This window comes from Passer domesticus, chromosome 2, assembly GCF_036417665.1.
Source record: "Passer domesticus isolate bPasDom1 chromosome 2, bPasDom1.hap1, whole genome shotgun sequence".
In the NCBI taxonomy this organism is placed as follows: domain Eukaryota; kingdom Metazoa; phylum Chordata; class Aves; order Passeriformes; family Passeridae; genus Passer; species Passer domesticus.
In genome coordinates, this window is record NC_087475.1 from 61069830 (window position 1) to 61086299 (window position 16470).

Sequence of the window (16470 nt, forward strand, 5' to 3'; positions counted from 1 at the left end):
AAGAATTTGCCATTCCACTTACAGTTCTATGTTAGATTATCATCACTTAAAAAAATCCCCATGAATGGGCAAATCCTGGCCTGAAGTCATGTGAACACAATGTCTGAACCCTTGTTCTAGTTAATCCTTTTGTCTCTAGATTTTCCCACTCAACATTTTCTTTCCATTAGTGTCTTCATACAGTACACTCATTACTCTCAGGCTAAGGTATGATTGACATGACCTGATTTGTATCACTCCTGCCACTGAAAAGGATGCATTCTATGCTTCCCACCACATTCCTGGTGCTGTTTCCCTACTGTTGTCTTGGTGCTAGTCCTACTAATTCTATTTTTGCTGGATTAGTTTTCATATTTTTAGAGGAAAAATCACATTATTTTGAAATTATTTCATTTTTTTGTTCTGAGCTTCTTCAGATGGTAAAGTTTGGTGTTGTCCTAAGCTGAAGTTTTTAACATGTGAGATAATTTGGAGCAGAGATAGCCAAGAAGTGTCTGTCTGTGACCATCTGTTGTGTGAGTTTTCTACATGCACGTGGAAATGCTATAACAAAGCATTGGTAATACTCATACTTTTTTCCTTGGGGCACCAGTTTCTGGATATGTCTGATAGGGCTGAATTGCACAAAGATTAACTTTCCCAGGCTGAAGTCGGCACTGGCATGCTCTCTGAGGCTGCATGAAACCAGTTCTGCCAGGAAAGTAAATGACCGCACCCGAGGTCAGCCCTCTGCAAAGCCAGTCCTTCTTCATCGCCTTCAGAGGCAGCCAAAGGATAACTGGCCTCACTGAGCTTCCAGTTACTCCTTGTGAATATCTTCTCTTTCACTTTCGTTTTCTTCCCTTTCCTTTTCCTGAGCTTTTGTCAATAACAGCTACTAAACATTGATATCTGTCAAGGTTTCACTGATCTAACTTCCGAAGAATTTCAATAAATAAGTTAATTAATTGGGAAGTTACTGGTTTGGTTTTTTTTTCTGAGTTTTTCTGTGGAAAAGATGATGGAAAACTGATGCCCCCCACAATCTCTCTAAATGCAGAAGGCAAAGATGGACATGACTTTTTCCCTTCCTGCAGTTTTCAGTTTGGCTGTAAATAAAGATGTCAGAATTTTCTCTGATTTTTTAGCATCTGATGCAGGCATGGGCCCATTTTAGCTGCTTGAAGAAAATAGTGTAGGTGTTGATAAAATAGATATTCTAACCTACAGGCCATGGAACTACCTATATTAAAATTGTTGTAAATGACAGCATACTGTATAATATGTGTATATTTAAAAGTAAATATAGATGAAATTTAAGTTTAGATTTAATTATTTCAGTAGTATGTTTATCAGAAGCTTACTGCAGTATTAAATACTGTTGCATTTTAAGGTGGATATAATACATTTTATGAACATATTTCCATTTAATACATATAATACTTTTGCTGGTAGCTTGAAGTATAAGTTGGGAACTAGTCATGTGGAGTGCCATGCACACTTGCTCATTCTGATTTGTGTTTGTCACTTGATCTGTTTCTGAGTTTTCTTCCTGTATTTAGAAGAATAGCTGTGTTGTGAGGGGGAAGGACTTTTGTCATGGAGTGGTAACAGATTAAATTAATGCTTCTGATATATTTTCAGGGCTGTAAAAATTATGTATTGGTAATGTCATAGTAGGTCTAATTGGTGTTCTTACTTTTGTTTTTTCTGCACAGCTAAAACTGCACCAAGATCTCCTGACAGACGCACAAGCCGAGGTATCCATTCTCAGACAGGTTCCTTCTCTGCTCCAGCTTTGGCAGCAAGCAAGGAAAACCTCCCAGTACTTAACACGAGAATTATCTGTCCGGGTAAGCTTGCTGTCAAATAATGACTATTACTTCATGCCCTGAATTAGTTTGAACTGACATACACATCTTTGTGTGGTACTGTATAGGAGAAAATGCATAATAATGTAGAATATTTCTGATCCTTTGGCACAACACCAGAAGTAGCAGAAGTGTCACATTTGATTCCGGAGGGTGAAAAGTAAAATTCAGGATCATAGAACTGCTGAGTGGTTTTGGTTGGAAGAGACCTCTAAAGATAGTGCAGCTCTCTGTCATGGGCATTGACATCTTTCACTAGATCAGGCTGCTCAGAAAAGCTTTCAGCCTGACCTTGGACACTTTCAGTGGTGTGGCTTGTACAGCTTCTCTGGGCAACCTCTTACTATGTCTCACTACCCTCATCCCAAAGATTTTCCTCCTTTTGTCCAACCTAAACCTACCCAATTTGAGTTTAAAATCACTGCCATTTCTTCTGTCGCTGCAGGCCCTGTTGAAAAGTCTCTCAATCTTTCTTATAAATCTGCTCTATATTTTGAAAGGGCACAATAAATTCTCCCTGGAGCTTTCTCCTCTCCAGGCTGAACATCCCCAGCTCTCTCAGCCTGTCTTCACAGGACAGGTGCTCCAGCCCTCTGATCATCTTTAGGGCCCTCTGTGGACTCGTTCCAGCAGGTCCACATCCTTCTTATGCTGGGGAGCCCAGAGCTGGATGCAGCACTGCAAGTGGGGCCTCAGCAGAGCAGAGCAGAGAGACAGAATTCCCTCTCTCACCCTGCTGGCTACGCTGCTTTGGATGCAGCTCAGGACACATCTGGCTTTCTGGGCCACAAGCTCACATTACCAGGTCACATCCAATTTTTCATCCACCCAAATCCTTCTATCATTTATTCCTAATCAATGGATTAGGATGAAGAGGCTGAGGGACAAAGCTCTGTAAAGTTCAACCCTCTGAGTAAGAACTGTCTGTGGATATCTCTCTGGAAGTGCGTAACTGAAACCACACAAAGCTGCTCTGTAAAACAGTTGGAAAAAAAATCTGTTCTTACCTAAATTCAATTGATAGATGAAAAACTGTCTGGTCTGCTCCAAATGGAATTAATACTATAGAGCACTAGTAAAACTGTTTTAACTTTATTAGTATAGCTAAAACACAGTGGAACCAAACTTATGTTTTTATCTTTAGGCAAATTTAAGTGAAAGCTGTTAGTATTTTGCTTTGTTTACATGCATTACAGAGTATTTTGTAGAGTGAAATTGATATTATTCAAAGCAGGCATGTTGAGGCTGTGATCTTTTAAAAAATTAAGTTAAACTATGTCTCTGCCAGTTGTAAAAATGGTAAGAATATTCCTTATGTATGCTTCAAAAGGATAGGACAAAAGAAAAATCATGGACAGTTAGGAGATGAAGATTGAACTGAATGAAAAGCTCTAGCAGTCTTTTGGATGTTAGGTCACCCATCTGGTTACTGTACCAGCCAGTGAGTGTTGGCCTGAAACCCTACATTTTCTTTGTTTTTTTCTTTCTCCATGGTGGTACCTGAGAGAGCCACCACAATGCAGCATAGCTGCTTAAGAGAACCAGAGACCTGATAAGATAACTAGTTGTGGTAAAAATTGAGATAGAATCATAATCTTTCCCTGTACAGATTTAATGAATTTTGTTTCTCAGTATGTGGCTTATATTATATGTTTGTCTATTTATCAAATCCATTTTTTATTATTTTTCTTTCTGTTTTGTTTTGTTGTTTTTTTTTTTTTTCTTTTTCTTTTTTTTAATCAGGTTTAAGGGCTGGTCTAGCTGCTTCCATTGCAGGAAGTTCAATTATTAGCAAAATGTTGCTAGCAAACATCGATCCATTTGGTGCTACGCCGTTTATTGACCCGGATCCAGATTCCTTGTAAGAAATATTTTTTTTCTAAATGTACTATTTTGCTTTCCCTAAGGACATCCTTCTCACATTTTTGTAGTCTGTTATTTTTTTGCATTATGAAGTTCTTGTTTGCCATCATTTGGCAGTAGACCTCAATGTCTGAAAACAAACTGGATTGTATTGGGTTAGTTGTGAGCAGTGCAAATTTTTTTTGCAGCAGCTGAAAGTAAGGGGAGACATTTGCTCATTTATCCCTTGCTCAGCTGGAGGAGGACAGTAATCTTTCAGAGCTGGGTTTTTCAGCCCAAACCAGTTTACTTAGGAAGATTCAGAGGAAAGATCTCTTGAAGTATCTTAGTTCATATTCTGTGACCAGTTCATGTGCTGTGACCAATCACAGTTTTGGTAAAGATGTTTGCATGTCCAGGTTCTGTACAAATGTCCACCTGATTTTCTCTTTTCCTCTAACAGGGAGGGATATTCAGAAAAATGTGTCATGAACAACTACTTTGGAATTGGATTAGATGCAAAAATTTCACTAGAATTTAATAACAAGCGAGAAGAGCACCCTGAAAAATGCAGGTAATATAATTACTCTGCCAGTAACAGAGCCAGGATGTTTCCATTCTTTTGTTTTCCTTACCTCTTTATATGAATTTCTTAATTTTTTTCTACAAATACAAGACATAATAATGTGTGTACGTCAATATGTGAATCTTGTTTTGCCTGCTTTCAGAAGTCGGACGAAAAACATGATGTGGTATGGAGTTCTTGGCACAAAAGAGCTATTGCAGAGAACTTACAAGAACTTAGAACAAAAAGTTCAACTTGAGGTAAATTTTATTTATGGAGAGAGTTGCTGGCACAATGTGTAGTGAAGAATTGGTGCTTATTTTTGAAACCTGTTATTGTTCTTACATTAACCCAAGCTGACCTCAAAGGCACTGTGTAAAGATGTGCTATGTAAAAGTTGGTCCTCCAACTCATGTTTTTGAGTAAAATGTCAGTACTTTAAGATCACAAAATACCCAGTATTATGTTTCTTGTAATTACTGGATTGCAAAAAGAGAATAAAGTGTGGAGGTAGGATATATTTCTTAATGTTTACTGTATCAAAAGACAGACCAGGTTTTAATGGCAACCAGAAAAATAACCATAAAATAAATTGAAGAAAAGAGATAAGGAGTTTTAATCCTTCAGGTTCAATTTAAAGTATATGGAAGCTACACATGTAGGAAGAGCATGTAAATAGTAAAAAATTTCTGACAAAAGGGAGAAGATTCTGAATATGCATCGCAAGAAGCCCAGCTACAGCAGTACAGACTTTCTCTAATATTCACATAAAAAAGGAAGATATTATCAAAGCAACACCAAATTCCATGTCTAACATAGTTCTTATTTGGCTTTTAAGTTCTAACATAAAATCTAAGTCTTCCACATGGTACTGGAAACTTAAAGGAGATATAAATGATTCCCAAATGCATAAAAAGACTACAGGATGGTTACTGTTCTATTCACCCAAAGAATATCTAAGGTGGATTTTGACAGAGAACATATATAATTTCTCTTTTTGTTTCATGCTAACTATTTCATATGGAAGTTTATGATATTTATATGAGGGTAACTTTTTAAGTTGAAAGAATAATTTTAGGTTACTGGAACTCTTTCTCACTCTGGGATTTAGAAGGATTTTGTCTGGTAGTGGCAGATTGCTGTTAGCTAAGGATTGAGTAATTATCAAGGAATTATGCAGTAGTTAGCAAATATAATGCCAGGAGAGAACGTTATGTATACTGCAGATAGAATTCCAATTTAAGAATCTTTTGAACTGGATTCAAATAAGATTCAATAATACTGCTGACCTTTCCATATTTTTTTTAATATTCCTGTAAGTAAGTCAGCAAGTCAGAATTTCACATTTACTGTTGTCTTGTGTATTATTGGATATATAATGCCTGCATATTCAGGCACTAGAGGCAGACTTTTACTGCAATACAAATGGCTGTGCAGCATCTATTAATATCACACCATATTCTGGATACTGACACATCTTGATTAAAACGTTACATTCTGTCTTGTTGCTAAGATTAAATCACAAAAAGAGAGCACTAAGCACATTCTGGAAATAATTTTAATCTCTTTCCCCTCTTGCTAAAGATGCTACAGATTTTGTCCTTATTTCTGTAGATTTTCATTTGTATAATTTTAAGATCCTTCTGTGGACTGGTAATGTGCAGTCATCTAGAAATCTTCATTAAAGGCAGCTTGACCGGCAACTTCATGGTCCATAAAGTGACACCTGGGTATAACTTGCTTCAATTCCATGCCTGTGGCACTGCTGCAGGACTGCACTTTTGACTCCCAGTGGAATGGTTTAGGATCACTGGGCTTCCCCTTGCAGGCAGTTGTACTGCTGTAAGTCAAGAGTGATTTCACTGATGTCTGTAAACTTACTCTTGGCCAAAAGTGAGATTGATGCACATGATCGTGTTGAGCAGGACATGGAGTTGCTTATGTGTTTTGGGAGATAAAGCAGTAAGAAGGAAAGACTGGATGGTCAGAAATAAGAGTGACCTCTTACCTGCAAAATCAACATCTACAGCCAGGGTGGCACCTGTGGGGTCAGTCCTAGATTTGTCTTTGCACTTTTGGGAGGAGAATGAAGTTATTTTTACAGGAAATCAACAATACATGCAAACACTTACAGCTAACCACATGTTTGTGGCTATGCCAGAAATATTCTTGGATATTCTTGACACCCACCCCCCTGCCCCTGGCTTAAATAGATTTCACTAAATAAAAAGTCGCAATTGCAATTTTGGGAATGCTGGTATAGGATGGAAAACTAGTTTCCAAATGTATAAATGAATTTTTTTTGTAATGTCCTTGGCAATCTTACTGTGTGCATTCAGGGAGATTGGTTTTCTTACTGCAAAAAGATTTTTAATCTTTGATGGACAGACTATGGTCAAAGTGCATGAGAAATTTCATAACAAGGGATGTGAAAATGTTTCTTTCAAGACTCATGGAAACCACTGCTGTAGATACTTCAGCATGTAGATCTACATATTTTTCGCCTCTGCAAAAGTCAGTGCTAAGATTGGAAAGAAGGGGTTTGTTTTAGAGGTTCTTCATTGCATGGAAGGAGTAGTCTTGTACCAGACCTCTTAATGACTGTCCTCCCCTGCCAGCTCTGTTGAAGCTTCATGTGCTAAAAATTACTGTTTACTGATTACTTTTATTATATTACTTATGTACTGAAGGAACTTTTATCCCTTACAGTGTGATGGACAGTACATCCCCCTTCCAAGCCTGCAGGGCATAGCTGTGCTAAACATTCCCAGCTATGCCGGTGGGACTAATTTCTGGGGTGGAACCAAAGAAGATGATGTAAGTAGCATTAAAGAGACTTAAACTTCTGGGCAAAACCAGCAAGAAATATAATGAACTGCTCTTCTCACTTGATTTTAATAGTAGTAGCATATAGTTTGGATAACAACTCTTGTTTGAGGAGGAGTTTCAGTTCAAACTGTATTGTCTTGCTGGTTTTTTAATTGAAAATATGTTCCATGATTTTTTACTGTCCATTGTGTTCTCTCATGTCCATTCCAGCAAAATGTTCATAATAAAGCATAATAATTTTGTTTTTTAAATGGCTCTATGAGTATTTCTAGAAATTAATTTTATAGACAGAGGCACTAGTAATTTCTCTCTATATTGTTTTACAGATACCTGTAAATAAGGTTTCTCAAAACCTAGATTCTTCTGTTTGCTATAGTCTGACAAGCAGCAAGGTAGACAGGATAATCAGTCAAAAGATCTTACCTTAATTTTCCTCCTGTTCTTCAAACAGCTTTGCTGTGGGGGATGGTGATTCAGAAAGTGAAGACTGATGCATTTAGTGACTTATAATTTAGTGGGGGTAGTAAGCTGGTTTTTGAATATTATTTTAAATGAACCTTTAAAATACTTTAAGGTACCTTTTTCCCCTTCTTTCTTTCAACTCCTAAGAAACATTTCACTACATGGATTCCTACATGCCTTACAACCTGGAACAGTGTTACTGCCCCTACCCACTTCACTCATAGCTCACCAACTGTAATTACTAGCAGATTATCCTAATCTGCATGTCCTGATTTAGTGTGTGATGTCTGAATCACCTAAAACTGTACTTGCAAACTGGCTTGTGATTTTGATGTAGACAATCCAGGACTCTTTTGCCAAAAAGTTTTATGTTTCTTGTGAGTTTTTATCCTTTCATTTTTTAATGCATACATACAAACGTACCTATATACAACATATGCAATTTAATATATCATCTATTATATATAATTGCATGTTTATATTATAAAATACATATATATTTGCATATGTATATATATAAGTTTTATATATGTGTGTGTATATATACATATATGTAAAAGTGAAAAAAGAAATTTAGACATGTTTTAGTGTCCTTTTCTTATTTTTGGTATATGTCAGAGGATGGAAATTCTGTTTATATTTGGCAATGGATATCTAAAGCTTTTATATATAGTCCATGTTCATAGTCAGAACTTTAAAGCTGCTCTGACATCTGCTCAGCCCCTGTTCAGGAGGGTTTTTTTTCTCCCTGGACTGCTTCAGTGAGAGAGAAGATTTGCCCCAGCTTTCATACTGGTATACAGCAAATGTGTGCGTCCTGGAGCAGTTTTACTGATATTATTAGTCTTCTAGTGAGCAGATGTGCCAGCTGAGTGACATGTTTGTTCTGGCCAAAGTTAGGAGCATAATTCACTGCTTTAGTGCAGTCTTGAATGACTCTTCATCAAGAGGTGGTGGTGGTGGTGGTGGTGGTGGTGGTCTCAAGTGCTGCTGGTTCTGCTTCTCTGGACAGGAGTCAATTAGAATGATGATCCACAGAGATTGGTTTGCCTTTAAAAGAAAAAAAAAAAAGGATTAGAAAGAGATTGGTTTTCAGTACAGGTATTACTGGTGGAGAGACACAGCAGAAGACTTGGTTGAGTTTTTCCTGTCCTTTTACTGAAATGGCAACACAAAATGAAATTTTACAACTACTTTTTCTTAGCACATGCCAGAACAAGCCCTGTAAATGTCAGTTACTGGATCAGGAACTCTCCACACTTTTTATCATGGAACAGCAGAATCACCATCTTGGTTCTTTTCAAGATGTTTGTATGTGAAAAATGGAAAAACATCCATGGAAACTGGAAAAAAAATCAAATAGAGAAACTATGATTTTCTCCAGTCTGCTCTCAGGTGTTACTGATACAGCTTACTCTGCCTAAGGTGCCAACTGAGAGAGCCCAAGTACTGCTCAGAGGGGTGATCTCCCTACCCATTAAACTCTTACTGGAGTGATTCCTCCTGCTGGATTTTCTCTCTCATTGCTCCCTATTGCATATCAAGATGAAATGGCCAAGCTCCAAGTGACCTGGTAGGACCTGGGAGACCCAGCTGAAGTCCAGCCCGAGATCTGCCCTGAGGCTGCATTCCCTGGCAGCACAGCAGGTGGCTTTGTGAGAGCCTGTGGAAATTTAGTACCTCAGCTGCACAGGAGACATCTGTTCCATACAGAAGTGGTTTTCTTGTTTACCGTGGATAATTAGCACAAACAAGATTGTCTTCAGTATCAAAGCTCTGTTAAACAAAGCAGTGCATGGACTTGGATGTTCATTTCCAGAGAATTCAGAATATAAAGATAAGCACTTCTGAGAAGAAAAGGGAAGCATTCATTTCTCTTACCTTCTCCTACCTTCAAGAACCTCTTAGATATTGAGTACATTGCCCAAGAAGAGATTTTAATTGGCTTTTCATCTTGCCTTGAAAAACATTTTTAATCTGTGTTCTGAAACATGCCATCTTTCCTATATAAGGATATGCCTTGTCATCCAGATATTTCAAATGGTATCAGCATTGCTGTTTTAAATGACATTTGCCTGTTGTCTGTGGTATCTTACTCCTATGACTTTGGAGAAACAGTATAGTTATTCTACAGTAAAGAATTTAGAGCATTTAAATGATGAAAACAAATCTGTAAATGAATCTGTGTTTCATAGCAATCTAAGCACTGGATTTGCAATCAAAAGTGGAATACTTTCTTTTCCTCACAGATATTTGGAGCTCCATCTTTTGACGATAAAATCTTGGAGGTTGTTGCTGTATTTGGAAGCATGCAGATGGCAGTGTCCAGAGTCATCAAACTGCAGCACCACAGGATAGCTCAGGTTTGTTGCTTACTTGCAAGCATGCAGGATGGTTGGCAACAGTTTGGGATTCTGACAAGTAGTGGGACTCTTGACGACCACCACCCTATACATTAATAAAGCACTGACATTGTTTTGCTTTTAGCGGGTAACAAATTGTCCTCAATGATGAATGAAGTATAGGAGAGCTTAATTCCTGAGACAGCTCTGGAGAGAAGCCACAGCTCCTCGTAATCAACAGATTACAGGTGGCCTGTCAGTCTCAGCAGTATTTATTGCCCTGTAAAATAACATGTTTGTTCTTTTCCAGTGTCGGTCAGTAAAGATCACCATACTTGGTGATGAAGGGGTTCCAGTGCAAGTCGATGGAGAGGCATGGATCCAGCCCCCGGGAGTTATTAAGATCATACATAAAAACAGAGCTCAGATGCTAACACGAGACAGAGTATGTTGCAGAAAGAGCTACCATTGCTAACATTAGTTTCTGTAATAATTTGTTTCAGTTATAACGTGAACAAAACAGTACTTATAAAAATATTTTATAACTATTTACATAATTCATACAGTTAGTTACAGTGATATAATTTCTATAATGAGCCGGATAGAGAATTAATTTTTTGTATAAGTGGCAAAGTTTTGTTAACTTTTATTTGTTTCATTAGTGCTAATCCTATATTCTTATTAATATATAGTAAGAATGGTCAACATTTTATCTATTCCTCCCTCCCTCCCTTTCTACTGCTTCTTTCTTTTTCTCTAGGTGTGTTATATCAGTCATATACTGGAAATTGTAGCACACTTGCGTAAATAGCAAAGTTCTATACTGTCCATTTTCCAGAATAGCTTTCCACAGATTTCTCTCTCTCTGTCCTACCAGTCCTCCCTCTCCCTCATGATCCAGTCTCAGACAGAAGAGACACGAGTACAACCTAGTCACAAAACCACTGGAGAGTTCATGCTTATCTAGGATTATTGTGTGAAAAGTACAACTGCCCCTCAGTTCTCCATTCACTAGCTGGATCCTGAATTTAGGGTGGAGTTCAGATGGAATTTGAACTCTATTTTAGTAAATTTGGTTTTTTCTCCACCATTTTTAATATTTGAATTCCATATCAGAATAATATTTGAATTTCTGTCTTGCTATCCACACAAAAGGTGCTTGTGTTAGAGAATCACAAAATTCCATAATTATTTAGGTTGAAAAATACCTCTGAGGTCATTGAGTCCAACCATTATTACTGTCTTTGTGTTCTTATTGGTTTGGAAGACACATTTTGAAGACTATGAGGAGGAGACAGAGAACAAGCTTTCAGAAGTGGCTTACTTGCTAGACTAAGTTTTAAAAATGTTAGGTGTAAAATTATTATTTAATCAGGTAGCATTATTTATATAAAATTAAGTCAAGCACCTGTTTATTCGTTAAGTCAGCTTTAACTAAAATAATATATAATTTAAATTTATGTAAAATGTAAAATTAAAGTTTTCAATGAGTAAGAATACTCCCAAGTGCTGTCAATTGAATGTATAATTCATTTTGATTAGGCCTTTGAAAACACCCTGAAGTCTTGGGAGGACAAACAGAAGTATGACTCCTGCAAACCTGTCATTCGATCCCCCTTGTACCCTCAGCAAGCTGTTGAGTTGGCTTCAGATGAAGAAGTTGCACAGATCCAGTTGTGCTCACAAGCTGCAGAAGAACTTATTACCAGGTACAGTAAAATTAATAAGTTGGATTGGCAGCCTAGACACCAAGACTGAATTATTAATGCAAATTCATACATACAGAGACTTAGAAATGTACATTTTTCCTGGTTTTTGATTAAAGTTTTGTTGTCACTATATCAGTTGGTTTTTTCTAATTTAAAAATTTAGATTTTTAAGGCTCAACTTCTTTTTGTGTGCTTTTCCTATGTATTTTTAAAAATTTAATTTATGTGATTTTGTGTTGCTTTTCATTTTTTTCTTGTAAAAACCAACTTTCTGAAGTAGCAACTCAAATGGAAAGCTGTAAAGCTTCTTTGCAAAAATTAAAGCTTCTCTTTTTATGACAGCAAAAATATAATTGGGAATTACTGGAAAAAAACCTTTAGAAGTCAGCTCTAGAAGTCAGCAGGATGGATATTTCAGTCATTCATATAGGCGGAGATAAATAAAAACTTTTTTTTTAATCAGAACATTTTATAAAACTTCTATTCATTTTATCATAACAACTAATTATCTTTAGCACCAAAATCCCCAGTAATATAAGAAAAGAAGGGCTACATACTCTCCTTATACTGCAGTCATAGACAAATAATTTAGTTTATCAATTACTCAAGGTGAAGTTTAGCCAAGACATCTTAAAAACATTACTGTTCTAGAGATGGTTTGGAGGTTGTAGCTGCAATTGGATCTCCCATAATGTCAAATGACTGCAGCCAATTTTCATGTCACATCTGAAGGATATGCCTTGTGAAATATGTGTAAGGGTTTTTAAGATAATTTCAAGTAAGTTATTGTAATGTGCTAGAGTTTTCCTCTGTAGTTTACTTGAATTAATAGGACCAACATTTTTTGGTCCATTTTGTATAGCATTAATGTTCTAAGACAAATAAATGTATCTCAGTATTTTGTAGCATCATAACTAATCTGTGTGATGGATATAATTTCTATGAGGTGCTATATTGCTTGAAGAAATACTTACCTTTCAGTTTTTTGTTATAAAGGACTATAATTTTCCAAGTATTTTGTGAAACATGTTCTTGTGTATTTTCTCATCTGATAAGTTGTGTACTCAAGAATTATTATTCAAAGAAATTAAGAAACATTATTCTCCTTTTTTAAATGTGTTTGTAGGATCTGTGAAGCAGCAAAAGTACATGGCCTCTTGGAGCAGGAGCTTGCTCATGCTGTTAATGCATGTTCACATGCATTAAATAAAGCCAACCCAAGGTTTCCTGAGGTAAAGAAGAACTGAGATTTATATAAATAAGCTATAACATCTGGTGCACAAGTTTGTGGCATGGGGACTGTATTGTCCCCTGTCCCTGTTTGAAAACAAGTTGGATGAGAAGGCAGAAGATGCAGTTTCTGCATTCCCCACTGTCCTCCCCACCTGGTACTGTGCAGGCATAGCCTCAGAGAGGGTGGAGGCATGACAGAGGCTGAACCAGAGCTGTTACTACGTAAAGGTCATTTTCTGTGGATGCTTTCACAGAAATTTTCATGCTTAATTGCTATCGAAGTGCTATACAGAGAAGGCAGAGGGGAATGAGTTTCCTGGTTTCTCTCTTCACACTGGATAATCTGGGTGTTTTCTGGGATTGGACCCAGAACTGATTAATTAGGTAGAGGCTGTCCACACCTAACCTAAATTGACACAGGGTAAATATGTTAGTTGACCTTTGCTTTTTGACTTATGGCTTGCTTCTGCTGAGGATAATGAAAAACTGAAGTCAATAGTAATTGTTAAATGAAATTCACAACTTTTCTGCTGGCGTTTGTCATACATGGATCGATATAGTGGCTGACCACCTGATGATCTTCAGGATTGTATTAATGTCATACTAAATAAAATTGAGGAAAAGACAGCAAATAGATACTATATTTTTGGTTTCTGTTCTCTGTGCTGAACAGGTTGTGAGTTTAGAGCTAAACTGATGTATATTTCTCCTAGGAGAAAGCACTTAAGATCTGTCCTGTAAGGTGAAAGTACTTATTCTCAGTCTGACTTGCATCACTTCAAAGAATGTTTATGCTTCTTATTCCCTAGAGCCTTACCAGAAACACTGCCATGGAGATAGCTGTCAATGTGAAGGCCTTACACAATGAAACAGAATCTCTGCTAGTAGGAAGAGTTCCTTTGGTAAGGTCACAAAGCACATGGTTTTATTCCTTCATTCAGATCATCTGTGATTTCTTCTTTGCTGATGTTTGTAAATTGGTGCCAAAATGAGGACACACTGCAAGAACCTCTGCAAGGTTGATAGATGATTACATTGCATTTTTGGTTGGATCAGAATAAGTTTTGAAATCTTCTCTTAGGCTGGAATCCATCTTGCCTCACTTCAGATAGCTAAGTCATTGCTTGTTAAAAGTCAGTGGAGAGAAATAGGAATCCTTGGGAAGCTGATTCACAATCAGCCGTCTTGGAGGCGTATGTTAGAAAACGATGATTTATCTTCTGGAGATACAGCATTTAAAAGAATTTCTGGAGAACTCTTATGTGACCATCTTCAGAGTTTAAGGGGAGCCTAGGGTGAGAGATGTTTAGACTCATACAGTCAACTTCTGCAGACCTAATCTGGGCAAGTAAATATCCCTCACAGGTTCTAATATCTGTCAGGAGTTATTTTATAACCTTCAACTGGTAAGTATGCAGTAAACCCCTAAAGGTACTCGAAGACTTTGCATCTTCTTTGGCAAGTGTTTGTGCCTAAAATGATACAGATTTTTCAGAAATTGTATCTGGATGTATAATTAGAAAATTTCTCTATTGACATTGTGAAGAGAAGAAAGATGTCAGGTTTTCTATGCTGGTCCAGTTTTACATTAAGAAGATGCTCAGTGGGAGCATTTTCTTTAGATTCAAAAGCAGATTCATTACTAGCTTTTTTATATAAGTGTTGTAATTAAAAATGAATATTAATAGGAATATTTTCATTTAGCTGAGTTAGGATATAATACTTACTGCAGGTTCACATACTATACAAACAAGTGATAAATCTGTTTTACAGTAACCAGAAGTAAATATAGTCTAAAGGCTAATAATTGTTTAAGTTATAGAAATAGTCAGAGATTAGGTTAACATGTTTTATTTTACAGTGTTTCAAAAGGAAAGTTATTTCATTAGATGTGTTTGTCCAAGAAAAAGGGAAAAAACACCTGCTGATTTTTTTTCAAATTGCTATTGCTAATCCCATATATTTCAGATTCAGCGGGGAATTAAAATAGAGACTTAAAAAAATTAAATTGTTTTACAAAAGTAATTAGAAGAAGACATTTAAGTTGGTTATTTCATACTAGGACTAGTAAAATTTATCGAGACAGTTTGGAAATAATGTATTATGGAAACCTTCCCATTGAAACATTACCTTTTCTGCAGCAGGTTGTGATTTCATTGTGTTGTTGAACTGGGCCTTTGTTCAGGCTCCAAAGCTTAATTTGATTCATTTTTCTGTTTCTGAATTTTTACATGTTGTACTTCTGCTTCTCGTTATGATTATGCAAATGTCTTCATGAGGCTACATCAGGCCCTTTTTTTTAGTAAAAAGGCTGTTTGGAATGTACCAAGACAATATTCTAGAGGTGTTCATTACGCTCATTTGACATTGTGCTCACTTAGCTGAGTATTTCAGTCACAGTAACAAGGCACTCTGGTTAACCTTATTGTTATGTATTTTATAAATGCTGTAGTTGCCTCTATGTTGGTCCCTCATTCTGTCAAAATAGAGATGAAGTGTAAGATGTTGCATGATGCATCAGCACTCCCATCATAAACTGTTCTTCTAAGGATCTTTCTTCTCTGTCAAAGACAGACATTCTTTCCTATCTTCCTCTAATTTTTTGGTGTCTTCACTTCTCCCACATCCCTCTTACCTGTGGTCAAAGCTCTTGAAAGCAGTATACTCATGTCTATGGTGCTTATACTATTTGGTTTAACCCCAGCCAGTGACTAAACTAGGACACTTTTTAAGCTGCTTCTTTGGCTGCCATTTACTGGCTATTGAGTTTTACTCTTACAGCTCCTGAGGAAGAGAAAAAAACTAAATAAACATAAAACAAGTCTGTGATTCCTTCCACCTCCTGTAAGAACTATGATTAACAAATTCATACTACAGTAGAAGTGTTAAATCACAACAAATGGTAAAATACAATCTTTAGTGAAATGATAATAACATAGGATCACAGAATGATTTGTCGTGGATGTGACCTTAACAATCTTCCAGTTCCAACTCACCTGCCATGAGCAGGGACATCTACAAGACCAGGCTGCTCTTGTAGATGTCCCTGCTCATCTGCAGATGGGACAATGAAGCTGATTTGTGGGATCTCTCAGATGCTTATGGCTGGAATATAGTTTAGAAAAAATTAAAAATACTGTGTTTTGTCTATATGGCCCTATGTCCATTTTTTCCAGTCTGGAACCAAGCACAGTTTTCAAATGCATGACAGGCTGTTTCATTTCAACAGAATAAAATTATCTAAACTCAATGAAATAAAATGTTTTCATATAAAAAATTTAAATAGAGAAGGAATTGAAAAATCCTTTATTTTTATTTCTTCATTCATAGTGTGAATTTTTATCTTGGAAATAAGACATTCCCAGATGTTGTAGGAGAAGAGAATTTTCCCTGAATTGCTAATTCTTTCTATACCAGAATTATTATTTTGGATTTATTTCAGGAGCACCATCAGATGAGCATTATTTTGTCCCCAGGCAAAATGTTTTCCTCTGAGAATCAAGCAATTAGATAAGTACTTGTTGAGAAAGACAGAATTCTTTGCTTCATTCTTTTATAGAAAATAGATGATTTGAGTAATTTCTCAGAAATAAAAACACAAGAAAAGTTGTAACTTCTTCAAAGACAAGTGGCTTTTT

At 36.6% G+C, this 16470-nt stretch overlaps 1 protein-coding gene across 8 annotated transcripts in view; it reads left to right on the plus strand.

Annotated features, from left to right (window-relative positions):
* The window catches only part of DGKH (diacylglycerol kinase eta), a 157720-nt gene that overhangs the window by 124570 nt on the left and 16680 nt on the right, over positions 1 to 16470 (plus strand). For all 8 annotated transcript variants that reach the window (XM_064408688.1, XM_064408689.1, XM_064408690.1 and 5 more), the window contains 10 exons: positions 1698 to 1832; positions 3594 to 3711; positions 4156 to 4266; positions 4421 to 4517; positions 6967 to 7074; positions 9798 to 9911; positions 10201 to 10335; positions 11433 to 11599; positions 12726 to 12831; positions 13642 to 13734. In XM_064408688.1, the coding sequence (XP_064264758.1) occupies positions 1698 to 1832; positions 3594 to 3711; positions 4156 to 4266; positions 4421 to 4517; positions 6967 to 7074; positions 9798 to 9911; positions 10201 to 10335; positions 11433 to 11599; positions 12726 to 12831; positions 13642 to 13734 (1184 nt within the window). The remainder of the gene's footprint in view (positions 1 to 1697; positions 1833 to 3593; positions 3712 to 4155; positions 4267 to 4420; positions 4518 to 6966; positions 7075 to 9797; positions 9912 to 10200; positions 10336 to 11432; positions 11600 to 12725; positions 12832 to 13641; positions 13735 to 16470) is intronic.